The 27,203-nt window shown below is 37.2% G+C and overlaps 1 protein-coding gene across 1 annotated transcript in view; it reads right to left on the reverse strand.

The window, feature by feature from the left end:
* Window positions 1-13,953: 13,953 nt before the first annotated feature.
* EPHX1 (epoxide hydrolase 1) overlaps window positions 13,954-27,203 on the reverse strand; it is a gene marked incomplete in the record, with an annotated part of 687,022 nt that continues 673,772 nt past the window's right edge. The window contains 1 exon segment of the mRNA XM_044059800.1: window positions 13,954-15,583. Within this exon segment, the coding sequence (XP_043915735.1) occupies window positions 15,382-15,583 (202 nt within the window).

A 27,203-nucleotide genomic window follows, 5' to 3' on the forward strand; every position in this document is an offset into this window, starting at 1 on the left:
ACTGATCCCTCGACATGCTAGAAGGACTAGACAAAAAACTTTAAAAGAGATTCCGGGGACGTGGGTGACCGAGAAATGGGGTTTGCCTTTTGGGGTGCTATCTATAAGAGTGCCGTATCAAGGTAATAAGTACTGTAGGAGCAAGTGCTAGGTTTAACAGATAGAGAAAAGTCTACTTGGAGTCAAGTAGAGATGATCTTTTAGGTATTAGAGAAAGTGCTAGTAACAGGGATGCTTAAAGGTAAGATTGAAAAGAATGCACTCTGCAGTGTGCACTAGAGAAGTTAGATATGAAAGTAGGTAACTTGAGTTTTACCTGTTTAAAAAGTTAAGGTTTAGTGGAGAGTTACTATTTTTAAAACAGCAAGATGGACTGAAAGGGGTGGTTACTTTTGTATTTTGGTACTATGAAATACTGTAGGATGGCCAATAAATTTAAATAATTGAAGGGGTGGGATTTCAAAAGTGATGGTTTTGTGATTACTCACATAAGCCAGTGAAAGTAGAGAGAAATGAGATATATGGTCAGATAAACATAAGAGGCGGGCAACTAGAAAGACAGTGGTATTTAACATGCTGATGGCCATTTGCAAACACAGAAAACTGTCCTTTCAGATAGGCATCCATGTAGCTTCCCAACACAGTGGGTTGTTACATAATTTGTACTTGGTTTCAAAGCACCATGTGAGACTCTTTCAGCTGCTTTATAATACATAAGTGATCACCTAAAAGTTGCACAGAAAAACATTTTTAAATCCCTAAAATGAAACATTTATTTCCCTAGGTGATACTATGCTACACTTGTTGAGCTTTGTTGGAAATTTTTAACATGCAGATTGATATAATTACTGTATTAAATTGTCTCATCTCTTTCCATGTGTATTGCCGTATTTAGAATTCTAGCTTTTCAGTACTACCAATCTTAAAAATGCAGCCTTTCCCAATACAATTTTTTTCATCTAGTTGTTCTAGTCCAGGGTATACACGTTTTGACAGAAGTGAGATTTTAGACCTCACGCTGAAAGAATATTTATGCAACTGGCAAAACTGTGGACATAAGCAAGAGTGCAACTACAAGCTTGCCAGGACTTGGATAGAGGTAACAGTTTGAAGAAAGCATTCTCGCCCACATTTATTTTATTTGTTAATGTCATTCCAGTCTTGAACTTACTTGGTCACACTCTGCAGAAGCGGTTTTATTGATGTGTACTGGTAATTGAAAGGTTTGCATTTTTTAGCTTGGTGACTGAGTTTCAAAATATTACCTGCCTTCAGGATGATCTTTGTCAATAGGTAAATACCTCAAGTACACACTAGAATTTCCCAAACAAGTTCCTCTGAAAGGTCAGAAGACTTGAGACTGTTAACAATATTACAAGTGGGGTGCAGGATTTTTATATATTTATTAAAGTAACATAACAGAGAAACATGTTTTAAAGTACTTGCTGGTTTGAATTCTTATCGCAAAATGCTACATGTTTGTTTAAGTTATAGTGCTTTATTAATCAATACATTAAAATTTTTCTTATCAAAATATTTTTTTGCACTGAAGTTGTTTGCTGCAAAAGCTGTTTTTCGGTGGTTAGTTCAGTATTAATTATATAACTGTGTTGCTATGTAGGCTAGTGAAATTGCCCTCATTTGTGTGCATGTTTGTGTGTATGAGTGAATGCATGTTTATTTATATATATATATATATATATATATATATATATATATATATATATATATATATGTGTGTGTGTGTGTATGTATAAAAGGGAGGTAGCATACCACTTAGCTGTTCAGGTTTTTGCCCCATTTTCCTCCTAAAAAGGATTGAAGTTGCTAAATATGACAAGACATTTGAGTTTTAGACATCATATCCTTTAGAAAAATGCATACTAACAAAGCCTCTTATTCTAGCAATTTTCTAAGTTCATGAGAGAAATATTTATAAACTGTCCCTATTCATTTTAGGTGTTGTCCGTATTTCCTGCACTAAGAGGTTGAGGTGTGTGAGAGAGAGTGAAATGCTTTAGTTAGAATTAGCAGGTTGAATTTATTTTCAAGTACGTTTTGAAGGAATTGTGAGCTTCAAGGGAAGAGAAGTTTACTGCTGCTCATGCTAGGTCTGCTTAAAATGTGCAACTGTTTTGTGTGGGATGCTGCAGACCTGAGTATGTCCTGCTTTGGATGAGATGCCTAGTAACCAACGACCTGTTTTTCAGCTTGCCCACCCATTCCATATTGCGATATAACAGCTTACCATTTTTTAATGAAACAATTTATACATGAAACACTGAAATATAAAGTTTTCTGGCAACAACCTCTTTGGTGGTTTCAGATCTCCTTAATGTGGAATTATTCAGATAACTTTTACTTCTACAGAGATTTTGTATACAGATTGAAATTGGTGGATTGTAATGACAGAAGTTTGAGTGGCCTTTTATGGTTGAAATTTTCTGAAATGGGCAGTTTGTCATGATTGGTTGATGTTTTGTGTCATTGCTTACTGACAATGTTCAAAACTATAAATTTAAAACACACACTAACAAGTGGTGCTGTATTATACAAGAGATATAATTCAATTATTATATATAATTGATTCATCTTCCTGATTGTATTAAAGAACTTTTGCATGGTCCTAAAAAATGTGTATAGTTATGATTTTTAAACAGCCCACAAGTAAACGTAACCCATCACTGGTGAGATACTTTTTCTTTGAATGTGAGTTTCAAAGGTAGAGAAGTTTTAATAATAAGTCTGTTTTCATTGTAAGACTATTGTTTTGTTTAGCAAATGTCTATCAGTGTTTCTACTATAAAGTTTGAAAGAAAATTTGTAAATTAAACCCAAACATCTGTAATCATTGTAGAAGTAAAGCATAAAACAGTATGCACAATGAGAGTTTTGAACAGTGTTTATGGCAGCTGGGGACATTGAAATGGCTGCATGGGGGGGGGGGGGCTCTGGGTTTGCACCCACCCTGCAAAAAACAGGTCTGTGTTTTTTGTTCACTTAGATTAGGCTTCATTGAATCTGGCCCCATAAGATTACTGTTGATGGAAAGAATATTTCATTCACTGAAAGCCAAAGGGGCAGATAACCTGGGATAGTGTAGATTTATATCTATCATGTCATGTCATGTCAGACCACACAATTATTTGACTGAGTGATTACATTTGATAAGAAAATAGCTCTGGACATGATTTACTTAAGAGACAAGTAGTTTTATAACGCACAATACTGAAATCCATAGCATTAGAGTAGGTCCTTGGGTGATGTCATGGTCAAAATATTAGCTAAACAGCAGTGCTACAGGTGAAAATGTTTATAAGTAGGGTGCCACACAACTCAATATTTAGGTCATTAAGTGTCTTTATATTAAAACATAGCTGATCTGAAGAGTTTGCCAGCTGATGGTGTAAATACATTCAACAATGATGATACACAAGAAGGTCTTGTCAGGATTGCTGAGTTTGAGGAGAACCAGTAGGCCCTGTAAAATAGAAAGGTTGACTACATTAAAATAAACATGCATCTTGTATTTCTTCTTGTCCTTGAGGCCCAGGTCATGGATGACAAGAGTCAGAGATGGACCAATTTACTTAGCAAATTAATAAAGAAACAAATAAGTACCTAGTAGTAAGAAAATATGTTTTTCTTTGTAAAATTCTGACCAGATTTGTTTACTCTGGTGTTTGAGACATACATTTAGTAAATGTGTAACTTAATACTGAAATATGCATTGAACAGATATTACCACACACATCCGGGCTGTTGTGAGGCATGAGCCCAACAGATAAGTGACAAGCAGGAAGAATACTTTCATTGTTTTAACCTACAGATGGTTTTAGTGTACTTATCTAATAAGACATTGGCTATACATACAAAAATACGGAGATACCATTTCTGTTAAAATAACACAACATTATGCATAACACTTAATGGCGACACTGATCTACAGTCTTATAGTTTTAAATAACTTATTTTGTGTGTATGCATCTATCTATAAACAAATTGATCTGCAGAATCTACATGAAAATAAGACTTTCATTATATCAGTCTTGTACAGCATTTTAACATTCTAAATATAGACAAAGTAGCACAAATTGACTTTACTTTCAACATGTATTTTTTTATTCCAAATGCTTGTGGACCCCCCCACCCCACTGTCATGACCAGTGTGTCTCAGTCATGAGATTGTTTGCATATACTCTTAGTTTATGAAAAGCCCTAGTTTGTATCTTTCAGTTGACATACACATTTAAATAGCTACCATTTTCTATGTGTGTCATTCTTTTCCAGTCCTTTGTATTATGCCATTTAAATGTTCACTTTTCTTCCCAATTTTTTTTTTGTAAGTAATTTAATCCATAGCTATATAAACCCTCAGATTTAGAAAGGATTACAGCTCATAACCTAGTTTGCATCATTGCATTAATAATTGTTTTGTTAAGCAACTCCATTGGGGGGGTACTTTTTTTTTAAGGTGGCTGTATGTTTTTATATTTTTGCACGCATATCCAATAAACATACATACATGTAATTGAAATTTCTGGTGGATGACTGAAAAAAAAGCCAGTACAGATGATTGAAAGTCAACCGATCACACATTACTAGTTTTTTTTATTTGTGATATAGTAGAACAGAGAGGATCAGAAAATGTACCCTTTCTGCAGTTTATTGCGCTCTTGGTGTTGGCATATACAGGTGGCAGGGGGTGTTTCCTGCAAAAAAAGGGGGGGAGGGGTTAGGGTATTTTTTTTTGTTTGTTTGTTATGGTTGTGTGTGTTTTGAGCAGTTATGCTCAATGTGCTGAAGTTTGATATTTCGATCATTCATTTATCTGTATGTATCATATATATATATATATATATATATATATATATATATATATACACACACACACACGTTATGTTTTATATTTGTATAGTATCACTATAGAACAATTGTGTGTTTGTATCTAGATGTCACAAGACCCATCTATGTAATACATCTTTATATAAAAAAAAATGTGTCCTGAGTATCTTAAATGTATCTGCTAGAGCTTTTCTCCCCAGGTCTCTGCTGAAAATGGGCTTTCCTGGTAAACAAATAAAATAAAGAAATACATATATGTCCACTGGTACTTGTCAAATATGTTTTTGGTCAACATCTGTTCAGTTGACTGCTTTGTTTCAACAGCTGTGCAAGAGTGCACAGTTTTCTGGGTTGGGAAATATTACATTTCCCCAGTTTTAAATGATCTTGGAGTTAGTATATATAATTAGCAGGCGGTGTGGTGGGCTTACCCCCTGTAGAAAAGTTGTGTGTTTTGTTTTGAAATATTGCATGCACTTGTGATGTTTCACAGCGCATGTATAGTAGCATGCTGGCAATCGCATTTTCAACCTAATCCTGTTTAGACTTACACACACACACACACACACACACACACATATATATATATATATATATATATATATATATATATATATATATATATGTGTATATATAAATATATAGATAGATATAGGTATATGTAAAATTGGTGACGTGATTTAGTGAACCACTGCTCACTGAAAAGTAGAAAAGGGGTTTGACAAGGGGACAAGAATTCTACTCACTCATCCCACCTTGCCAAAGGGCTTTAGCATGGGAGTCCAAAAGAGGGCACAAAATCCACTTGTATTCCTGACTGTTGCAGAGTCAGGTTGAGATGAAATGCTTTCAATGAGCCATGTGCTTAATAATTTTACTTGTTCCATACAGCCATATATGCGTGTGTTACTTCAAACCAACGAACACAGACAGTAGCTCCACACTGAAATGCTTGCTGCATGTACCGTTCTGTATTGCAGGGATGTTTTTAACTTCAATTTTATTTTATTGTATTCTATTTGAGTTACTCAATATGAATTTTTTATGGTTAAAATACCTTTATGGATCACATGAAGGTACGAAATTATTAGGTACTATTAAAAATGTGTGCATAGTTCTTTTAAGAAATCGGGTGTGAGTAACAACGCCCACCTGATGATGTCATGTAACGAGGGTTTTTTAAACTAGAATTTTAATATAAATAGTGTTCTGAAGAAGTCCGGATAATATCCAGACGAAAAGCACTTTAACACTACTATATTCATCCTTGGTCTGTTGGAACTATTTGTTGAATTTGTGGAAATTGCAAATTACTAAAGGTGCGTTTTAGCAAAAATGCTACAGTTTTTGTTCTTGGTCTGTTGGAACTATTCGTTGAACCTGTGGAAACTGTAAACTATCAAAGGTGCATCTCAGCATTTCAGTGTGGAGCTACTATCTGTGTTCGTTGGTTTGAAGTAACTTAATATATACGTGTGTGTATATCTATAGAGAGATACTTGCAGACATGCATGGCAAGAACTAGGAGGAAAATCAGTTACGTATTTATAAATCTTTGTAAAATTTGAGTAGACATTATGCATTTGTTCTGATCATCTTTCCAAATGAAACGTATCAGTATTCAAAAATGTGAAAAGGTATCCCTATTTGCAGCTCTGCTCTTTAATCTTAAATGTTAGATGCAGCTGAGAGGTATATCTCTAATCAGAATGTCAACATGATGTATCAAAAACACTTGCACAAATCAGTTCTGAACTGAAAATGCTAGTTGCCCAAAATAATAAGTCTAGCCTTCCACAGTTTCAAGACACATCCATTCCTGACATCTGATGGGAGCTGCACAAATGAAGGGTACATTTACTCTGATTAATTACAACTGTCAGAAGCTGGGTTCACTTGAACAATTTTTATAAACTACTACCTGCCTAAGCAATTATCAATAAAGCATTTGCAAATGGCTTAAACAAACATATTTACTAATTAAAACTATGCTTTTACCTGCATCTCCCATACTACATCATCCCTCATTCAGGTAAACACACAAAAGTGATGTAACACCATTCAACATATTGTAAGCATGCTGTTTTGATTTATGGCAGCTGCTACCACACCTTTGGGAAAGCAACTGGCTTTTGAGAAGCTCATTCCTAAGTTCCCAATTGTAGAGGCTTGCTATTCAAGTCTGGTAGGTAGTGCTAGCAGACCTCCAATAGAAATGCAGAAACCAGGGCCAACAAAACTCCAAGAATCCACAAACGGATGTTTGTGGATTCTCAGTGGTAGCAGCACTACTGATTTGACTGATGGATAACTAGTTTCATTATTGGCTGTAGCCAATACCTGCATTATACCGTATTGTTGGATACACTAGAAGAAGCTCTCTATGCAAGTCATTCTTAGTGTGAGGACTAAAACTGAACATGTCGGCACCTTTTTCAATCCTGTGTCCATAGTAGCAGGAACCAAAGAATTTTGGATGAGATGTAAGTTCTTTCTGCATTCAAGTTGAATATATTTTGATGAAATGCTTTTTTTTTTTGGGATGTTCCCTTAAGGAAAATGCTGTTAATTAATACTGAACAAAACCATTATCCCAGGGGATGTTAACACTGACTGGCAGACACTAACCTCACACCCCACAACCAACAGTATAAACCTCTATGGCTTTATTCAACTTATAAATACTCCCTAACAGATAACACAAAAATAACATCCAGCACTCCACCCTGGACTGGATACTAGTCTAGAACCCTTCTAGATTTACATCCTCAGGCACTGCACTCCCCGACTCCTTAAATGACCACTTACCAGCCTATACTGACAGGACTATCACAACTCACAAAGGAACACAAGTTCAAAACTATACAAAAATTTGGCAAAGAGGTATTTAATGAATGAACCTTCAATTATACAAACCTGCAACCAAAGAAAAAGACCAATATTGCATGACAAAAAAAATCATAGCATTCTTATATTCAAGATAACTAAAAGAAAAAAATCTAGCAAGGCTGAACCCTCTCCTGTGTGATTCCCAGAGGCAATATGGGATATATGTCAATGACCCTTTAAGGAAACCAGGTCTTTCAGCTATATGGCAATTCTGAATATCCATGACTTTTTTCCTTTTTTTAAGTCTCTTTATGGACAAATTCAGGCCAATAAAACCAAACTCCAATAACTGTATACATGCATGTTTCAGCCTTCTAATGGCATCATCAGCACAGCATAAATGGAATGTTTGGCTAACTTTTAGAAACACAGTGTTGTTGTACCCAGCTAATAACTAAACTCTTGTATTCATTTCTTTGAATAGAAATGTATCAATATCAATATATGTAATCAATATCTTGTTATTGTATTAAAGCCAACAACCTGTAATGTTGTTTACTATTGCAGGATAAAAGATATTCGGTGCAGCTCGAACAGGACAGGAAAACTTTTATTAAATTGCACAAATCCACAGGTTTTTAACACAAATCCACAGGTTTTTATTAAATTACACAAATCCACAGGTTTTTAACACACTATTCCTCACATACACAAAGCTAATACAAAACATTTATCTAAAATATTTATCTAAAACACTTGATTTAATTTTAATTGCTCTATATTTTTAAACATGATTTTTAATATGATATACATTCTTTAAGACTTGTTTACTACATATGTATATATATATTAATTATTTATCATTCATTATATATATTCAAGTCCAAATTATATTGAACTTCAACATCATATAGAATCAATTGTTATGTGAATTCTTCAGAGCATCCATTATATTTATATATTTAAATATTTATATATTGTATACCAGTATTATATATATATATATATATATATATATATATATATACACACACACACATTTTTATAAGTATATTCTTCATTTAATTTAGATAGCTTATAGGCATCTGAATCAAGTGTTTTAGATAAATATTTTAGATAAATGTTTTGTATTAGCTTTGTGTATGTGAGGAATAGTAGAATACATGTTTCTTTAAGGCTTTATAAGGCTATTTAAAATTTTGGCGCCAAATTGGATATATAAACAGTGTTGATGATGGACTATTTTGGTTCTGAGGAAGTCTGTATATTGAACAGATGAAAGCGCTTAACCTGTGGATTTGTGTTAAAAACCTGTGGATTTGTGCAATTTAATAAAAGTTTTCCTGTCCTGTTCGAGCTGCACCGAATATCTTTTATCCTGCATCAGGAATTGGATTTTTATATTGTTGCTTCAACAGTTGTTTTGTTGTTTACTATTGCTGCAACTGTGTATCTCTATTTATCATATACATGATGTGGAGCTTTTCTCCCCGGGCATCCGCTGAAAAAGGACCTGCGTCCAGTTGGAATTTCCTGGTAAACAAATGTAAATAAAAATAAATAACTATCCCATGCTGTTCTTAATGATATGCACATTGGCACGCCCACATATCTTCCATGCCACCACATATCCACCATCACATTATTTATATTAGTATTTGACATAGTCCCTGGGCCACTGGAAATATCTGAGACTGTACCCTTCTACCCAAGGCTTCCAGTTGGAACATACCCCATGTATATATTATCATTATGCCCCCTTGCATCACCACCTGGATACATAACTGAGGTTTAGTCTTTCTGTAGTTATCTGTACACTTGATAGTCACACACAGTCATTATGCGGTTTATCATTTTTGTGTATACGTCACCCTCTCTCTCTCTCCCCTTTATAGTTTCACTGGCTTTTTTTTTTTTTTTACACTTCTGTTACCGTTTTATGTGGTCAGCCAAAGTTGTGTGTGTGGTGTAATAGCAGTTCATTTGCCTTGCCCTGTTTTCTCCTGCTGGGTCTCCATCTGCCTCCAGTCCTGCCTCTCCACACCAGGTAACATAGTTAATAAGGCAGGGGACATCCAGGCAGGTTTCTTGGTGGCTTCTGGAAGATCTCCTGGGGGGGGGGGTTGTCACACCTTCTGATGACAGCACTGGTAGGTGCATTATCTTACCTAGCAGGTGTTGAAGGAGCTACTCTCACAGTAGGTGGATCAGTGTCTTGATACCAGCAGCGGCTGCCTGGAAAATGTTTCCATGCAGCTAACAGAGTTGCAGCATGCCATCTGCAGCAGGACACAGTACAAATGGCAGCTGCAGACAGGACTGAGCTCTGTCTGGGTCCTGTCCACTGAAGTGTGAAATGGTGGCATCACACACCCTATCCCCAAATCATGGTGTTCCCTTTCTTGTGTGCCACCTCCTCTCCATCTGAAGTCCAGTCCTCCCCATCACTGAGTGTCTTCTGTCTGTCCTCTATGCGTCTGTTCGGTGTCCTCCCCCAATCTTTGTGCCAGCATCCCCCTCATTGGTCTGTGTTTACATTTTATGTCTGTCTGCTCCTGCTTGCATCCCTATGTCCCCTACCATTCCCCTAACCTTCACATTGCATCCTTCCCCATCTAACTTTCTTGAAAAAAATAAAATAAAAAAGGTTGCAAAAAAAAGTACAACCTCCTCTTCTCCACTACAACTCTCCTCCCTGTTGTCCTGTGTTTCTCTGTTTTTTCTTCTCCCTTTCTGACTATTCTATGGTCCCATTTTTGCCATCCATCCATTCCTCCACAACCCCTTTTTCCCATTTTTGCAAATGGAGTCAGGGTGTCACTTCAACAGTGACAATCCTCTAGAGCCAAGGTTTGCCCTGCCACAGTAGGTCTTCTACACTACACACACACATTCACACCTATGGCCAAGTTTAGAGTGTCCGATCCATCTACTTCATGTTTTTGGAATGTGGGGGGGAAACCCATGTGAACACAGGGAGGACATGCAGACTCTGAAGAGAAGGCACCCCAGCCGAGAACTGAACTAAGAACTTGTTGATGTGAGAATACAACACTATTTGTTGTGCTACTGAGCCGCCCACCTCTTTTCACCATTTAAATGAATAAAAGTGGTAGAGACTTTGGTAGTAGCTACATGTTGTCTCTCAGCAGTTCTCACAGTGTTACAACATTGCACTTGTGCATGCTCAGATGCATGCTACATGCCTGCTTTCTTGAAACATAGCTGTGGTACAATCCTCTTTTTCAGTAATGTCATTTACTGGGGTGGACTTCTTAATAAGTTGATAGTCAAGGTGCTAAATGTTTCCTACTGATTTGACACCTACCATGTTTCCTTACTTGGTATCATCAGGTTAGCTATTACAGGGCTGTGTTAGGCACGTTTCTGAAACTCACTTATGGCCATGCCCTAAACAGTTTCAAACCTGAGAACTAGGGGTGTAGCTCATCATATATTGATCATCTGGCTCAAAGTGCAGAAGAATTCTTACAAAAATATTATTTAGCCAACTTCACTTGTGAAATAGATGCTAACTCTTTCTTAACTTCTGCAGAACATATGTATAGAATTTCACAATGTGACACAACATTGCCTTAATTTTCTACTGTTTTTTCTCAAATAGTAATTGTTTTATATCTAATTAAGAGAACCATATATTTGGGTGTGGTCTGTGCTGGAATATACTCATAAATGGAATGGTTTGGTCACCTGTACCCTTATGACCAAATCATTCCAAGCATCACAATCCACATCCAGGCAAGTTACATTGGTGTACTAGCTTTACAAAGCTACATGTGATCATCATCATCATCAGGGTTGTGCTTAATACACTATCATGGAATCTGGAACAGTTCAATATTTATATCCATCTATTTATCTTTCTATCTATATATACACAAATATAAGCAAGCAACAAGAGGGCGTGGGTTTGCAGTCCTCCATATGTGGGTGTATGTGAATCTTGCCTCACAGCAGACATGCTTAATTTCTGAGTTTTTCACCCTTTAAATTAGGTTTACAGTTTGTTGAACAGTTAGCTGAGAAGTTATGATGAAGTACCTTGATTTCAAGGCTTGTCAACAGCATAAACATAACAAATCCATTATCAAAATGATCCAAACCTTTACTATCATGTGAACAGCTGGCAGACAAAAGTGGATAATTGTAATCAGAATTTCCAAATATCCATTGCATAAAAACATGCTAATATCACTGCAGCTGTAGTTAGGGTTTCTGCTACACTTCTTGGCCCAGATTAGCTTCAGCAGTTTTTTAGTTTCTATGAATGGGTGTGTGATGTGGGTCTAGGTGCTACAATAATGTAATGACCATGGAAACATCTGTAGACATAGATAAATGGCTTTAGAGATTTTTCCACTTTCAAACATCGGTATATAAAAGGAAAGGCCAACCACAGATTTACATTAACTAGTTTGCATGCCTTTACATCTGGAACTGAATGGCTGATAGTAGATAAGACATCAACAAAGACTGAAAACTAAGCATCCTGATTCTTGCCTCAACCAAGATGCACAAATAAAAGTTTTTGTATATGACTGAATTTATTATTTACTTACTCTGTTGGTTGGGACAGTCTAAATGGACATCCCAATTTCAGTGAAGTTCTAGGGAGCTAAGCTCCAAATTGATGCAGAAAACGAATCACTTGCACACACAGCTGCAGCTGGAATAACCTGCATTATACCCTTTTGGGAAACAAAAACACAGATCATAGCCTCTAACATCTGTTGTGTGGAGTCGTGTTGAGTTCTGAGTCCAAGTGGGTTCTCAGTCTCTCCTTACTTCTGAAACATGGTGACAGGTGAAGTGGCAAGTGTCTAAACTGCCTGTAGGTTTATGTGGCATGTGCAGGTGTACTGGGGTAGAACATCCCATCTGAATTGATTCTCTGTCTTATGCTGCTTGCCAGGATAGGCTCTGTCTCCCTTCGGACCCTGAAAATGATTGGTCCACTTTAACCTAGTGAACTTTAATATACCACCCATGGTCTATGCTTGCTTATCTTACTATCTGGTACATTGTTGCAGTACATTAAAGCCATTTTAATTACAATATAAATATTTTTGCAGTGGAGATGTATCCCCCCATCCTTGATGTGGGGTCTCTGCTCCAACACCTTTGATCTTTAATAACCTAAAAGACTACACTGACTTGGAAAGAAAAATGCATTTTCCTTTCTTCAAAGCTGGTGTGATCATGGATTTGTAAAAGAGTAACCAAACCAAAGAGTAAAAAGGTCACAAAGACAAACTATTCAGTGTAAACTGCAAGAAAAATCCAGCCAAGCTATAGTTTTCACTGTGTAGTACCTTAAACTTCCTGTAATGAAGGCCCATGAAATACATGCAAAAAACCACCTTAAGGTCACACTGTGTTTTCAGCTACATGGCTTCTGCATTCCCAAGATTTTTTACTTATTAAGTTTTTATGGGTAGATTCAGGCCAATAAAGCCAAACCATACTAGTTGCGAGCATGCATGTTTTGGCCTTTTTAGTGACCTCATCAGCACAGCATACATGGACTGTTTGCCTATACTTAAACACATAGCTTCCAATCAAGCCTGATGTCTACAGGCATTATTGTGCCTGCAAAATATACCAACTAACATCCAACCTAACGGGTAAAATAGATACACAAACCAGTCGTATATCCGATGGGCCTCTATTACATGAGGTTTAAGGTATTACATAGTGAAAACTGTAGTTTGGCTATGTTTTGCTGCAGTTTTCCCTGCAAGGAATTGTAAATAAAGAGACCAGTGGTATTAGGGCATATCCCCCACATCAGGAGGTGCAGGGGGCTATAGCCACACTACAAAGAATGCTTTTGATATTATTTTTCCTTGTGTACCTAGTGTGAGTCACACGGGTGATGGATCTGTCTTGTTGCTACACTGGGCTTTGTTAAGCTTGGTGCTGACTGCATCATACAAACTCAAGTTTACATAGATGTCAGAAAATTAAACAACTGATCTTAAGTCATTACATACATTACTCTATCTCAAGAATGCAACCAGTTCAGCTGCGTGTGCTCAGTAACCACAACTAGTTAACAGGAATGAAACAAAATATGAGCTACACGTTGGACAAAGTTATGCACAGTCCATCTATTAAGCAGAATAATGGAAAGAACAGACAGACCACGCAGCTCTTTTCTACTGACAAGTTCAATGTTTCGCTTTTAGTACATTTCATCGCAAGAACTAATGCGCACATTTTAACCAACAAACTATACAAATCTCAAAAAGAATCAAGTACACAAAAATGTTAAGAATTTATTAAATGGTTTGCACAACAGGGTAACTAGAGTATTGAACATGCTTAACTGTGATCCGAACAAGCAATTCAAGCAGCTTTTCTTAGAGTTCACACTTACAAATTCATGTACACATGTCCTGCTTTATACAGACAGGTAAGACAGAAACCGATTTGGATTGCTATCGGTCCAAAATGGATGGAATATGTACAGGAATGAGAACAGACTTAAGATATAATCTGCATATGTCGTTAGCTCTGAATTCAAGAACGGTACCTTACCTAAAAGGAACACAAGCACTACATAACGTACTTGGGAGTTCACTCTCTTTAGCAAATCTGGCGTGGTTTCCAAAGTTAACAGCAGCCTGTCTGGCACTATCATGCAGGAGGTGAGCTTAAATGGCCAATAGAGAAAAAAAAACACAGAAAAATTATGCAATATGTCAAGCAGATACTTGTATGTTCTTATTTCTGAAGTACAGAAAGTTTCACTTACAGTTTCATACCAGAAAAAGGTTTTATGTGAAATAACTGCACTGGAAACAGCTATCAGCCTGAAAAATGGTACATATTTCAAGGCTATTCAACATCACAACACTGTTGAAGTTTCCAAATACATGTAAGGAGAATAACCAGCCAGTAAGCAGCTCTTTGCTGATATAGTAAAACATCTCACTGAAGATCACAATGGAGATGATGTAGGACAGTGTAGTGTATCGTGGAGGACAGATATAACAGCAATCAGAGTGCTCTACTAGGTGTCAGTAATACAGTGCTCTACTAGGTGTCAGTAATACAATCAACTGTCTTCTTAGTAACAGAAGTTCACACACAAACATTAATGCTTACTACCTTGAAAAAGATAAAGAACTCTGGGAGTTACAGAACAGTAGCTAGGAGACCTGAGAATATCTATGCGAAACATCTTCAACAAGGTTTGTCAATGGTCATCAGACCTAAGCAGATAGGAAAGGGCATACTCAAAAAATGTATTATTATTAAAATATGTATATTTCAATATTCTACTGCCAAAGCAAATGGTATATAACTGCTTCTATTCTTTAAAGCTGATGGTTGTACCTGGATAAAACACAGTACAAACATATGCAGACACTCAAAAGAGAGACAGTAAAAACTGTAGCTGTCATTAGCCAAAATATCAAGAAACTAAATTGTTAAAATAATCTCTACTAATGTAGTAAACAACACATTGGTTATGATGTATTAGTGAGAAAAGCAATGATCTTACTTGAAAAGAAGACCTATATAAAAGAAAGTTATCAAGCATTCAATTTAGTATAATTTAGTGACACCTATTAATTACATTCACTTTAATAGGGCCTAATAAAGGTGAACAAGGAATGCTCCCTCTGTTTAGTTAATGTGGTACGTTAGTGGAGGCTTTTAACTGTTTCTCTTCCATCATTACTTGTTTTCCACTAGACTAACAAAATGATGAATGTCTTCTGCCAACAGCTTTGGTTCTTCAAGTGCTGCGAAGTGCCCACCACTGTGCATGTAGTTAAAGGAGATGATGTTAAGAAATTTCTCCTTGGCCCAGGATCTAGGTACATGTATCAGATCATGTGGAAAGGATGCAATACCTGTGGGCACTCTTACAGGCATCCTGCAAAAAAGAACAAAATTAAAGGAGAAACATTTGTCAAAATTTGGAAATATGAACATTCTTAGAGGCACCACATATAAGGCAACATGAGAGTATAGAAATTGTAGAACATCACACACAATTCCCCTCTAATCACAAAACTGTTGACAATTCATCTTTTATTGTTCTATCTACTCAGTATTTCTCACCCGTACCTCCAAATTCAGCTAAATTTTGACAAAAAAATCAGAAACACTCCTACCCTACCTATGCTTAACCATCTGTTCCTAGATACTAATAAACCCATATAGTAGGGTGGAAAGGAGATGGGTAACGATGGTTAATTTAGCATAAGAAAGTATTGTTTGAGAGCAGGTGAGGTAATCCTTATCTTGCCATACAAATGGCCACTTCCACCCCAGCTCAAAATACTGAGCCAATTCCCTAACACACAAGAACAACTACCTCCTTTAAGTTTAAAGGGCAGTGGATTCTATATCAGTTAATCCCTTTTCTATTGACTATTTCTTGGAACAATTCCCATAAACTGCTGTCTGACAATTTTTGCTGCATTTAATTATGTGGCTGAATCTCAAACAGTTTGACATAATTTTAGGACATTTTAAGAGAATGCCTGACTCCATGGCATAAAAGGATAAAGTTACTGCGACCCAGAAAATCTGAGTTCAATTGGCAGCTCAAGTACTGGAGGAGCCAGGTGGGGTACGGTGGGAAATGATATCCTGATGATGGTCTCACCAGTTCTCTCACTTGCAAGTGGAGGTCTGCTGGTGATGAAGACCAGCTAGGAACCACGTATGTGGATTTGTCACTCCAAGATGGCGATGTGGCTACTCACTTCAACCATGCGGTGTTGGTGTTGAGACTAAATTAGGAATACTTTGGCCATTTACGTTAATGAGGGATTCAGGCTCAGCTTATGTAAACTGGGAGAAGTTGCAGCAGTGGAATTGTGGAAGGGAAAGCACTGATAGTGGTAGCAGCCCCCTCCTGCAGTTCTTCTGGAAAGCTAGCCAAGACAGCCTGTCAAGAGGGCAGGGTCACAAAATGATGATGGTCTTTATATGACCATGGCACTAAACAACCTTCATTGCTTCCCTGGCTGACAACCCCATCTCTAGTTGGGCCTCACTTAAGTTGGTGGCCACATTGCCATCAACAAGGAAGAAACTGTCTGAGAACAGTGGGAAGGCTGATGGACAGAAAGGAGGGAAGGAGACAAAAAGTGACTAGAAAAAAAAAGACATTTCAGAGAATGATGCTGGGACACTTACCAGCTCTGACTATCAAAGATGAAGAGGCACTTGCATTTGTATGACCATTTCATGCAACAAAGCTTAAAAAGAATGAAATCAACTTTACAATGAGATGCACATTCAAAGCTCTATATTTATAAAGTTCTTGATAGCTTTTAGATTTTTGTTTTACATTGAAAAGAACGTATAGCCATACTTTTACTTTAAACTGTTTATTTTTATAGAAACATCTTTATTAAATTATCCCTTATGACACAGGCAATCGTACATTTATATAAATGAAAACAAACCATCTCCAAGATCCTTAAAAATTTATCCAAACCCAGTTTCTTCACTAAGTACTTCACGACTAAATCCATTCTCCCATTCAGCATGGATTTTGACCAGGTCATAGCACTACTATGGCTCTCATATCCTTCTCTGACACAGTTAGCCAGGCCTGAGAAATGGAAACATTGTCTCCTCTCCCTTCTTAGACCTCACCAAGGCCTTTGATACCACCTCCCACTCTCTCCTATTCACCAAACTGTCTAGCATAGGCATGACCCCCCACAATCCCTTGACTGGTTCTCAAACTACCTCTCTCACAGGCAACATGCTACAACATGGCCAAACTCACTCTCTTCCTTCCTCGACACAACTACAGGTGTTCCACAAGGATCAATACTAGGGCCTCTTTTGTTCAACATCTTTACTAATAACCTTCACACCTCTCTTACTCAAAGTACTGTCATCCAAAATGCAGATGATTCCACAATCATCTGTGCTGACAACTCACCATCAGAACTACACCAACTCACACAATATGCTCTCACCATTACAGAAATATGGATGTCCCAATAACCATCTCACCATAAACCCCAACAAAACTAAACTTATTTTTCTACCAAAAAATCCACTACACTAAACAAAGACAATTTCATCATCCAAGCCCAAAACAGTACAATTAATGAAGTTGTACCCTATACCAAACTGTTAGGCATCATCATAGATGTAAACTTGACCTTTGACCTCCACATTCAGACCAATATTAAAAAAAACAAACACCTAAACCTGGGAGCTCGCTATAGAAAAATATTTCCTCAGCCACTTTGCAAAACTCTCTCTTGCCTCTTCTTTCCTACTATCCCCCTCTTCTTTACGGTGCACTTCTCCTGACAAATATTCACGCCTCTCTCAAAGCCAAACTAGCCTCATGTCACAATGATACTGCTAAATTCATAACAAATGCGAGTTATTCTTCTCACCACTGCCCATCTCTGCACCAACTAAACTAGCTGGAACTACTATATCGTCTGTCACTTATTCAATTAACCACTGCACACAAATTTATTTATAAACCATCTAAGTGCCCATCCTTTTCTTCTCTATGCACACAATCATCCAAACAGTCCCCTCCAATCCAATAAACAACTGCTCATAAATGTAGCAAAACCAACCCATGCAGCAGGACAAAATGCACTACTCTTTCACTGTAGCTAAACTATGGAATAATCTCCCACCTTCAATAAGGCCCATCACCAGTGCCCCTCTCTAAGAAATTCCCGAAACACTTCACCTCTCTTTGGCAGAGCAACTGTACTGAAGATATAGCTCCTATAACTTGAACCCCTCATCTTCCTTTGTACATTCATAACCTTCTCTTAAAATGTAACTTTCTGCCATCTGGCCTATAACAAACTACCTATACTACCATCTGACAAGCTCCTGTCACCAACTGCACCCATTGCCATGAACCATGATCTACCTCTCTAAGGACTGGTCTTGTGTTGACCTATTGTATGCTGCTTTTACAGACTGTTTCCTGTATGTTGCTGTACTGGATTGTACTATGCTGCTCACATGTAATGTATTGCTTTATAGTATATGTACAATGTGTTACCATATTACTTTATAGTACATGTATAGTGTGTGTTGCCATATAATTCTACTTATGTACTATGCATTAGTTGTACTATGTCTAGGGCTTCCACTGAAAATGGGTGCACCTTGGCCCAGTGGACTATCCCGGTAAACAAATGCAAATAAATAAATATTGACAATTTTAGTTGCAACCATTATACATAATCTAACTTCTATCCAATCACTGTCAGTCATTCCTCCTTTGCATGCATTGCTCCCACAATTCCCATTTTTTTCTATGTAATTTACCTCTACCCTTTTCAAAAGATCCCATTTGCATTTGTTGTATCTCTTACTACAGTCACTACTTCTAGAACAATTGGTTTAGATTTTGAAAATATGTTCCCAATTACCTCTTTCTTTGCCATCACACCTCCATCTACCTGATGAAAAACTTTTGGGAGTCTACTTGGGGTATAATAATACCTGTGTAAACACTTCCAAGCAAAGATCCTAAACCTTCCAGACTTTGTTGCATATTTGAAGGACATACATATATCACCCCATTGTTTCTTTGTGAATTGCTTATCCAATCTCTCTTCTCAATCTTTTATAACCTCCTCTGATTGTTTCTTATAATTATCATACAGTATTTTATATAATATTTAATATGCTCTACTAATTATTACTTTTTTAACAGCAGCTTTTGTTCTAGATTCTATTAAAAACTTTACCAGTGCTGGTCTTTCGCTTAGGATCCCCCTGTTTCTTTCTCTTTGCCTACACTCTGACAGCAATCATTAATAGGGAAGACAATCTCTAATCTGCAGTCCAAATAAATTATTGGACTCTTCCCATTCTATTACCTTTCCTCTAATTATTTGCTCCCAATACCCTTTTTTGCCAGTTTTCTACAATTAATTCCAGCTCCCTCTTGCCTATTGTCTGTATCTCTACAGCCCTATCAGCACAACCTTCCTTCTCCATTCCCATGTTGGCTTAATTCTTAGAATACTTTCTGCTACTTTATGAATATAATTTTCTCGCCCTTCTTAATTTCTCCAAATCTTTTGGGTTTCTAATATCATGATGAGACTGCTGGACTCCATTCCTAAGTCAAAGTACGATTAAAGTTCATGACATTAGTATTGTTTCACTTTTTGATGTCAGCCAAAAGTGCTCTTTGCAGCACCTGCAACGTGCCCAGTAATGACTCCTTCTACAGTTCATATGACGTTACATGTACTGGTAACATATCTAAATATGACTGTAGACTGCTCTTTATAAGACCTGTTGCTCCTACTACTACTGGAACTATATGGGTATCTTTTATCCACATTGCTCGCATTTCTGCTTGCAAATCCTAATATTTTAGAACTTTGTGTCTCTCTGTATGCAGGACACTGTAGTCACTGGGTGTGGCAACTTCAATGATCAATGCTATTTTTGTCTTCTTTTCTTGGACCACCATATCTGGTTTTCTAGCATCCATCTTTTGAAAATGTGGTAGTGGATGATCCCATGTGATGTAGACTTCATTTTCTATGATGCTTTGTGGCTCATGTTTCCAGTGTTTTTCAGTCACTTCAGTACCATAATGGTTGCACAATTCCCAGTGCAACAGTCTTGCCACATTATTATGCCTTTCAGTATACAGTTCTTCTGCCGTTAGTATGTCACAACTGGCAACAAGGTGTGTGACTGTTTCAATTCAGTTTTACAAAACCTACATTTTTCTGTTTCTACCACATGTTCAATGGACTTTGTAAACCAGCGTGTATGTAATCCACTATCTTGGGCCGCCAATATTAACCTTTCATCTCTTAGTTTGGATTCACCTCTCCTTAGCCATTCATGCGTTCGTTCCTGATCAGCATGAGGTTCTTCCAGACGTTTTCTATACTTGCAAACATATTTCTGCGTTTTCCACATTTCTTGCCTTTTAATCTGGCGTCTATATCATAACATCGACAGCTTAGGTTGTCCAATCTTAAAACATCAACTCCTAAGCATTGAAAACTAAAAATAGTGAACAGCCACATTATCAAATTCTTTCCTTGGGGCCATCTGTAAAAAAAATAAACACACCCAAACATAGTGGGGGCTTCACCCCCCACACTCCCCCTAGCTAAATATACCAACTTTGAGATCTCTCTACATAGGGGAAAGGGTAAATCCCCAATAATGGTCACACAAATTCTTTCCCTAGGAAAGAATTCTTGTGGCCATTCACTATTGTAAGCATTTGTGTCGACAATTCAATAGGAACCCTTCATCTGGTCCTTCACCTTATATTCTTTCTTTTGTTTTTTTGGCACATTCAGTTGCTGCCTGACTATATACTTCTGGTTTGATTTCCATTCCTGATTGATGCTGATATGCTTCTGCTAGGTTAAGCAGAGAAGTCATCTTAGATTTATTCTGCACTTGTTTCAAAACTTTTACTACGTTTGGGTCTTGTGAGGTCAGCAGATATGTGTGGAGTCCCACGATTGCAAATCTATACATGCAATAAATTTCAAGGAGTCCAGTCCCTCCTTCGGAATGGAGAATACATAATCTTGGTATGCACTGATTTTTATAAGCATCCTTCTTGTTTTAATATCTAATCTAACACATTTTGGGGCCAATCAATCACTCCAAAACTGTAAGTTAGGACAGGAAGAACAAATTGGTTTATAGCTTGGATTTTGTTCCTAGATGTCAACACTGTTTTCAGGATTAATTTAAGTCTTCTAAAGTATTCCTAAGTTTTATTTGCATTTATTCATGTTTTACTGCTGAACCTTCATCAGTTCCCAAGTATTTATAAACTCCCTCTTGCTCAAGTTCTTTTACATCACATTCTTGTCCCAAACTGATATTTTCCTGGTGTTTCAGTTTTCCTGCTTTAAAGGTTGCTTTTGTGCATTTAAGACCAAATGACATTCTAATATCATCTGAAAAAGTTTTGACAGCCTGCAGCTGTGCTTTCAGTTCCTCATCTGATGAGCTATACAGTTTTAAATCACTGACGAAAAGTCTTTAGATTGTTTTCTAGGAGCCAAATTACAGCCATGGCCTAAGCTGTTAACTAGACAGCTTAATGGGTTAAGGACAAGACAGAATAGCAATGGTGACAGTCTCACCCTGGAATATCCCCCTTTGAATTTTTATCCCTGGGATAATAATTTGTCCTTAATCATGGCTTAATTGCAAAGTGGTCTGCCACTGTTTCATGATCACTGTAATGTAGTCATTCAGTGTAGGATGTATCTTATACATTTTTAAGCCCTCTTTTATCCATGAATGTGGGATGCTATCAAATGCTTTTTTGTAGTCAATCCATGCCATACTTAGATTCTTCCCCTTTTTACAGTTCTCCACTATGACTAACAAATTATCCTTTGTTCCATATGACTTTCTTTTATTGCCCTTTTGTTCTACTGCCATAATTGAGTTTTCTTCTAAATGACTATAAACCTTGTCGGAATCAATTCCAGTATATAGTTTATAAGTCGTCGGAAGGCAAGTTAATTGGTCTATAATTTTTAGGGTAGCTTGCAGGTTCACTCAAGTAGGAGCATTGTTTTACCTGTTGTTAGCCAAGTTGGTGTCTGTTCGGGGTGTGCATATAAATAGTTCTTACTCATGGCTAAATCTTCATGCAAAGATCTTAATACTTTTAACCAAAAGTTAGGTACTGCATCTGGGCCTGGGGTTTTCCAGTTAGAGGCTTTTCTTAATGTTCTGTATGATCATTGTTATTCTTCTCAAGGATCTGCATTCAAAATCTTAGTCTATCCTTGCTTCTTAAGCCCTCCCCCCATTTTGTAACCATCCCTTTCCACTTTGAATTATAACGTTCTGCTTGTGCTATGTATAGGACCCTTAACTGTGTAGTTCTGAAATACCCATTAAAATTGGCTAATGTCACTTCACCTTGTTCTACTGGAAGAATCAGCTTATCCCACTTGACTCTCGTCATCTTTCCCCTCTCAGATAAAGACAGTTTGGCTCTTTATTAATTGCTATCCACAACTTCTTCTCTGGTTGATAAAAAATATGCCTGACCTGTGTATAAAACTAAAGGGACTAAAAACATTTTAACTGTTTGTAACTTATCCATACCCATAAAACAGAGCTTCCAGTTTTTCAGTTTTTGTATTATGTTTTGTTTAGTCTCTTCCCACGTATCCTTAGCTGCCACAACAGAATCCTTTTTAGTCCATACTTCTAAGTACTTCATTTTATCATGTCCCCATAAATATGCCAGCGAGTTTTTCATGAATGTTTTGCACATTTTTGCCTTCGTTCCCTTCTGGTGTTCCACTCACGCTTAGTTTGTTTGTTTAGTTATATTTAGGATAAGACCTATCTTTAAGGCCTGTTAATGTGGCTGCAGATTAAGTTTTGCCTCCATTCTGTCTTTCACTTCTTGGTTTTCACATATAATAAACTGTAAGATATCCAAATGCTTGTTTACTTTGTCACATATTCCTTGGATATTTTTATTGCTTTCTTGGAGCTGGATTCATTCAATCTGGATTTAATTTTCCTTACTTCGACACATTTTTACTGTTAAATTACTTGTCCAGTATTTGATCTTGTTTGGATCGTTGCTGGTTTCCTATTGCCATGCTTTCTTTCTGCTTTCCAGGGACCCTGGCTATTTCTTCTGGTGCTTTATTTTGTCTTTTTAACTCTTTTCTACATCAAAGCAATTGATATTCACTATCAATTTGTGTTGTACCCCTAAAAGCTATTGCAGAGTTACACAAGTCTAGGTTAGCATTGTGCCCATTTATTTACTCTGAATTACTGCAAGTACAAAGTGGCTACAGAGGCAGTTTACTCAGGCTGCACCATACCACAAAAGTCCAGCACTGACTTTTTCCTGCACTACTTTCTTCTGTTAACTGCCTGGATTTCTGCATTCCACCACCAGCTTTCCTTATATACCTTATTTCCACACCAGTCTTGGCAGCACATCTGCTGCACTGTCCTCACAAATGCTGGTTTGAGACCATTCTTTGTCAGCTCTACTTATTTCCTGGTCTTCTTGAGGTGCCAGAGCCCTGAGTATTTTCTTGAATGTACTGGGGGATGACATTACAATCTCTGATTCTACCCCAGTACCCTTTCCTTACTAGGAGGATGTCTATGGAGTCACATTCTGGCAACTATTCGATGTGATCTTGTAACAATCTGTCTGGCTGAACCACGTGTTGGCCAGTATCAAGCCATTTGCCAGACAAAAGTCTAGCATGGCCTTTCCTTTATTCCTACTGTCCCACCATGAGGACCCAAGTAGTCCTCATACCCTCTTCCCTCTGTCCCAGTACAAACATTCTGGTCTCATTAATATCATCAGCTCTTCTTGTTTTACTTTATATAGTAGGTCCTGCAGCTGCTGATTGAATGCACTGTTTTTTTCACTTTTATAACTCTATTGTAGGGCATATGCAAAGATTATGAAGACTGCCCTATCTTTACACTGCAGTCTGAATGCCATGAGTTTATTACAAATTGTGATGATGTCCCTCACTATCTCCAGGAGACTCTCTCTCATGCAATTCTAACATCCCCTCGGTAGTAGACTCTAGATCCCAAAACTGAGTGGTCTTGCTAAACGGCCTCCACCTCATCTCCTGTATACACAGCAAATCCAGTCCCTTCCTTAACATCATGGCATCCACTTCCAAACTTCATCCTGCCAGTGTGTGAGAAAGGGATTATATATATTTTCAGTGAAACAATCTATAGTTCATATTTCACAAATTGTATGTCCAGTTTCACAAGAGAGAGCTGTCCCAGGTAGCTCAGGTTGGGCAACTGGACACTGGCCAGCTGTTACATATTGACTGAGGGCTGGCTGCTGGGCTTTATGGTATGCATACTCTGACCAATAGAGGCACATAGTCCCCTCCCACCATTAGCAAGGATCCCTGGCATATATCAGAATATCCTGGGTCCTCAACCTACTTATCATCCACGAACATTTTGGTCAGTTTAACTAAATCACCTACAGCCAATGTTTACACCACTGAGTAGTTAACCCTGACACAGTGAGCAGTCTGTGATCTGGATTTGTGTTCTATCTACAGGACAGTTGATACCTAAACCAGTTGGTCTGCACAACACTTCCCCCTGACTTCTAAGAAGATGGTGTACAAACTATTAGTCTAAGTAAGGAGTTCTTGATAAGTGTGGTAATAACACTTTTATGTCCTCTAGTTTAGCTCATCTCAGAGCTGTAGCTGCTATGAGTTCTTTGTTCATTGCCATTAGATGTTTATGTAAGAATCACTAAGTAGCAGGTAACCCCTGTCCTTCCTTACTGCTTTTAGAGTACAAGTTTCTTTGCTTTGGTCAGTTTCACTCTCATTACTATATATTTGCACTTCATCTAGTTCACTTTGTTAACACACTTATTTTGTCATAGTCCTCTTCTTATTTAATGTCCTCTCCATTAAATCCGTCCTGTCATTTTCTTTTAAATGTTTCATTCGAACTCTTACTTTTTACACTGACATGCCTCATACTACTCTCTGTGCCATCTTCCTATCTTCATTTTCTGTGTGATGTCTTTATGACTAATATTTTTCAGTATTATACTAACATTGTCCATGCCCTGTAACACTATGGTGTCTATAACATTGTCTTTGCCATTTTTTTTATAACAATGATGTTAGGAAAAATATGTTCATGTAGAACCAATTGCAGTAATTCATTTGTTCTGCAATATGTGACCTGTTCAGAATCATCCTATCATTGTCTATTTTGGTTATTATTAAATCAGTATTATACAACGACCCCCCATTAATATTCCAAAATGTGCATGCTGATTGGTCAGCGTGCACGCTGCAAATCAAAGACTTATACTAATGGAAAAAGGTCCGGTCGCCCGGACTTTTTCCATTAGTATAAGTTTTTTTTTTTTTTTTTTACAGCAACAGAGAACGCAAGATCTCAGTTGCTTTTTAGAAACTGTCTCGCTATGTTAAAGGAGTTTAACATAGCGAGACAGCTTTAAAAAAGTAACCAAGATCTTTATTTCTCCATTGCTTTTTATAAAGCTGTCTCGCTATGTTAAATAGGTTTAACATAGTGAGACAGCTTTAAAAAAAGCAACAGAGATTCTCCGTTGCCTTTTTTAAAGCTGTCTCGCTATGTTAAACTCCTTTAACATAGCTAGACACTTTGTAAAAAGCAACAGAGATCTTGCTTTCTCCGTTGCTTCCACCCACAGCTCTGATGTATTGCGTAAGCATACGCATGTGCAGTACATCAGTGCAGTACATCAGAACTGGCGCAGAATACCAGACAGCTGCGGAAGGGCAGCACGGAGGCATTATACAATGCCATTATTTAAGAAAAGTATGTATTTTTTTTTCTTAAATAATATCACTGTATAATAGCAGTAACCCACATTTGGGTGTGGTTAATGCTGGATTTACCCACAGTTGTCTTTGTTTGGCCACTCAGGCTTAGCCCTCGTGACCAAACCACGCCAACCGTGGGTAAATCCAGTATTACCCACTCCCAGGCATGGGTTATTGCTTAATTATGTACTGGTTCATGATTCGTTTCTTTTAATATGACCTCTCTATCCGTAACAAATATTTTCCCACTTTTTAATAAAAAATGTATTTTCCTTTAATTTAAATTTGATATTATCACTTCTTCTTACTATTCCTTAGCAAGTATCTTTTCATTTTTGTGTGCGGTTCCCTGCTGTTAGGAACTGTTTTTACTTTAATCATAGGTGGTGCATTTCAATGTGGGTTTGTAAAGCGGTATTCTCTGTATGGCTTGTTTTATTATTTTCATGTACTAGATAACCACTCCTGTCATTCCGACGAACTTTTATCATCAGCTCACGCTTTTATATATTTGTTCACAGTAGTAATAGCCTTCAGACAGTGACAGTTGCATTTTTCAGTAGTATTTCCTAACTTTATTGTCACAATGTTCCAGAAATCATAGAAAGAGAAGTGAGCAAACGCTTACGGAAAACCCAAGAAATGCTGCAAATAGGTTTTCAAAAAATGGTGCTTTCCTCCTTGGCTACTACTGTTAAAATTCTTCTTAAGATGCTTCTCCTCGTTTCTTCTTTAAAAGAACTTTTATTAAAACAATTTAAAACAACACAAAATAAAAGCTACAACTTAACCATTTGAAAGTTAGCATTGTAACAAAAAAGAGAGATGAGCGCTTTCAGTTTATCTACTTTCTTCAGATCTGATTAACATTTGCAGCTGCTTCTATTTATATTCATGCTGCTTACTTAGATTCATCCCCCACAACCAATGTGAGCCTCTATGCTAATTCTTGATGTACTTGTAATCCAATCCGGTGTTCTGGTTCTTATTTCTTGGAAGCCAATTACTTTCTTCCATGCAAATAAGTTTTAATAAATCTACCAATGTTTATTCATTCCTTTCTCTCACCCAATTCGCTATTCTTTTTCTTTTGCTCCAATGGCTTGTGTGTATCCTGTTGCAAGATGCAGGCTCCACCTTTTTATGTCATGTTCTTAT

Source organism: Protopterus annectens, chromosome 1.part2, assembly GCF_019279795.1.
Source record: "Protopterus annectens isolate FY-2018-M chromosome 1.part2, PAN1.0, whole genome shotgun sequence".
Taxonomy (NCBI): Eukaryota; Metazoa; Chordata; order Ceratodontiformes; family Protopteridae; genus Protopterus; species Protopterus annectens.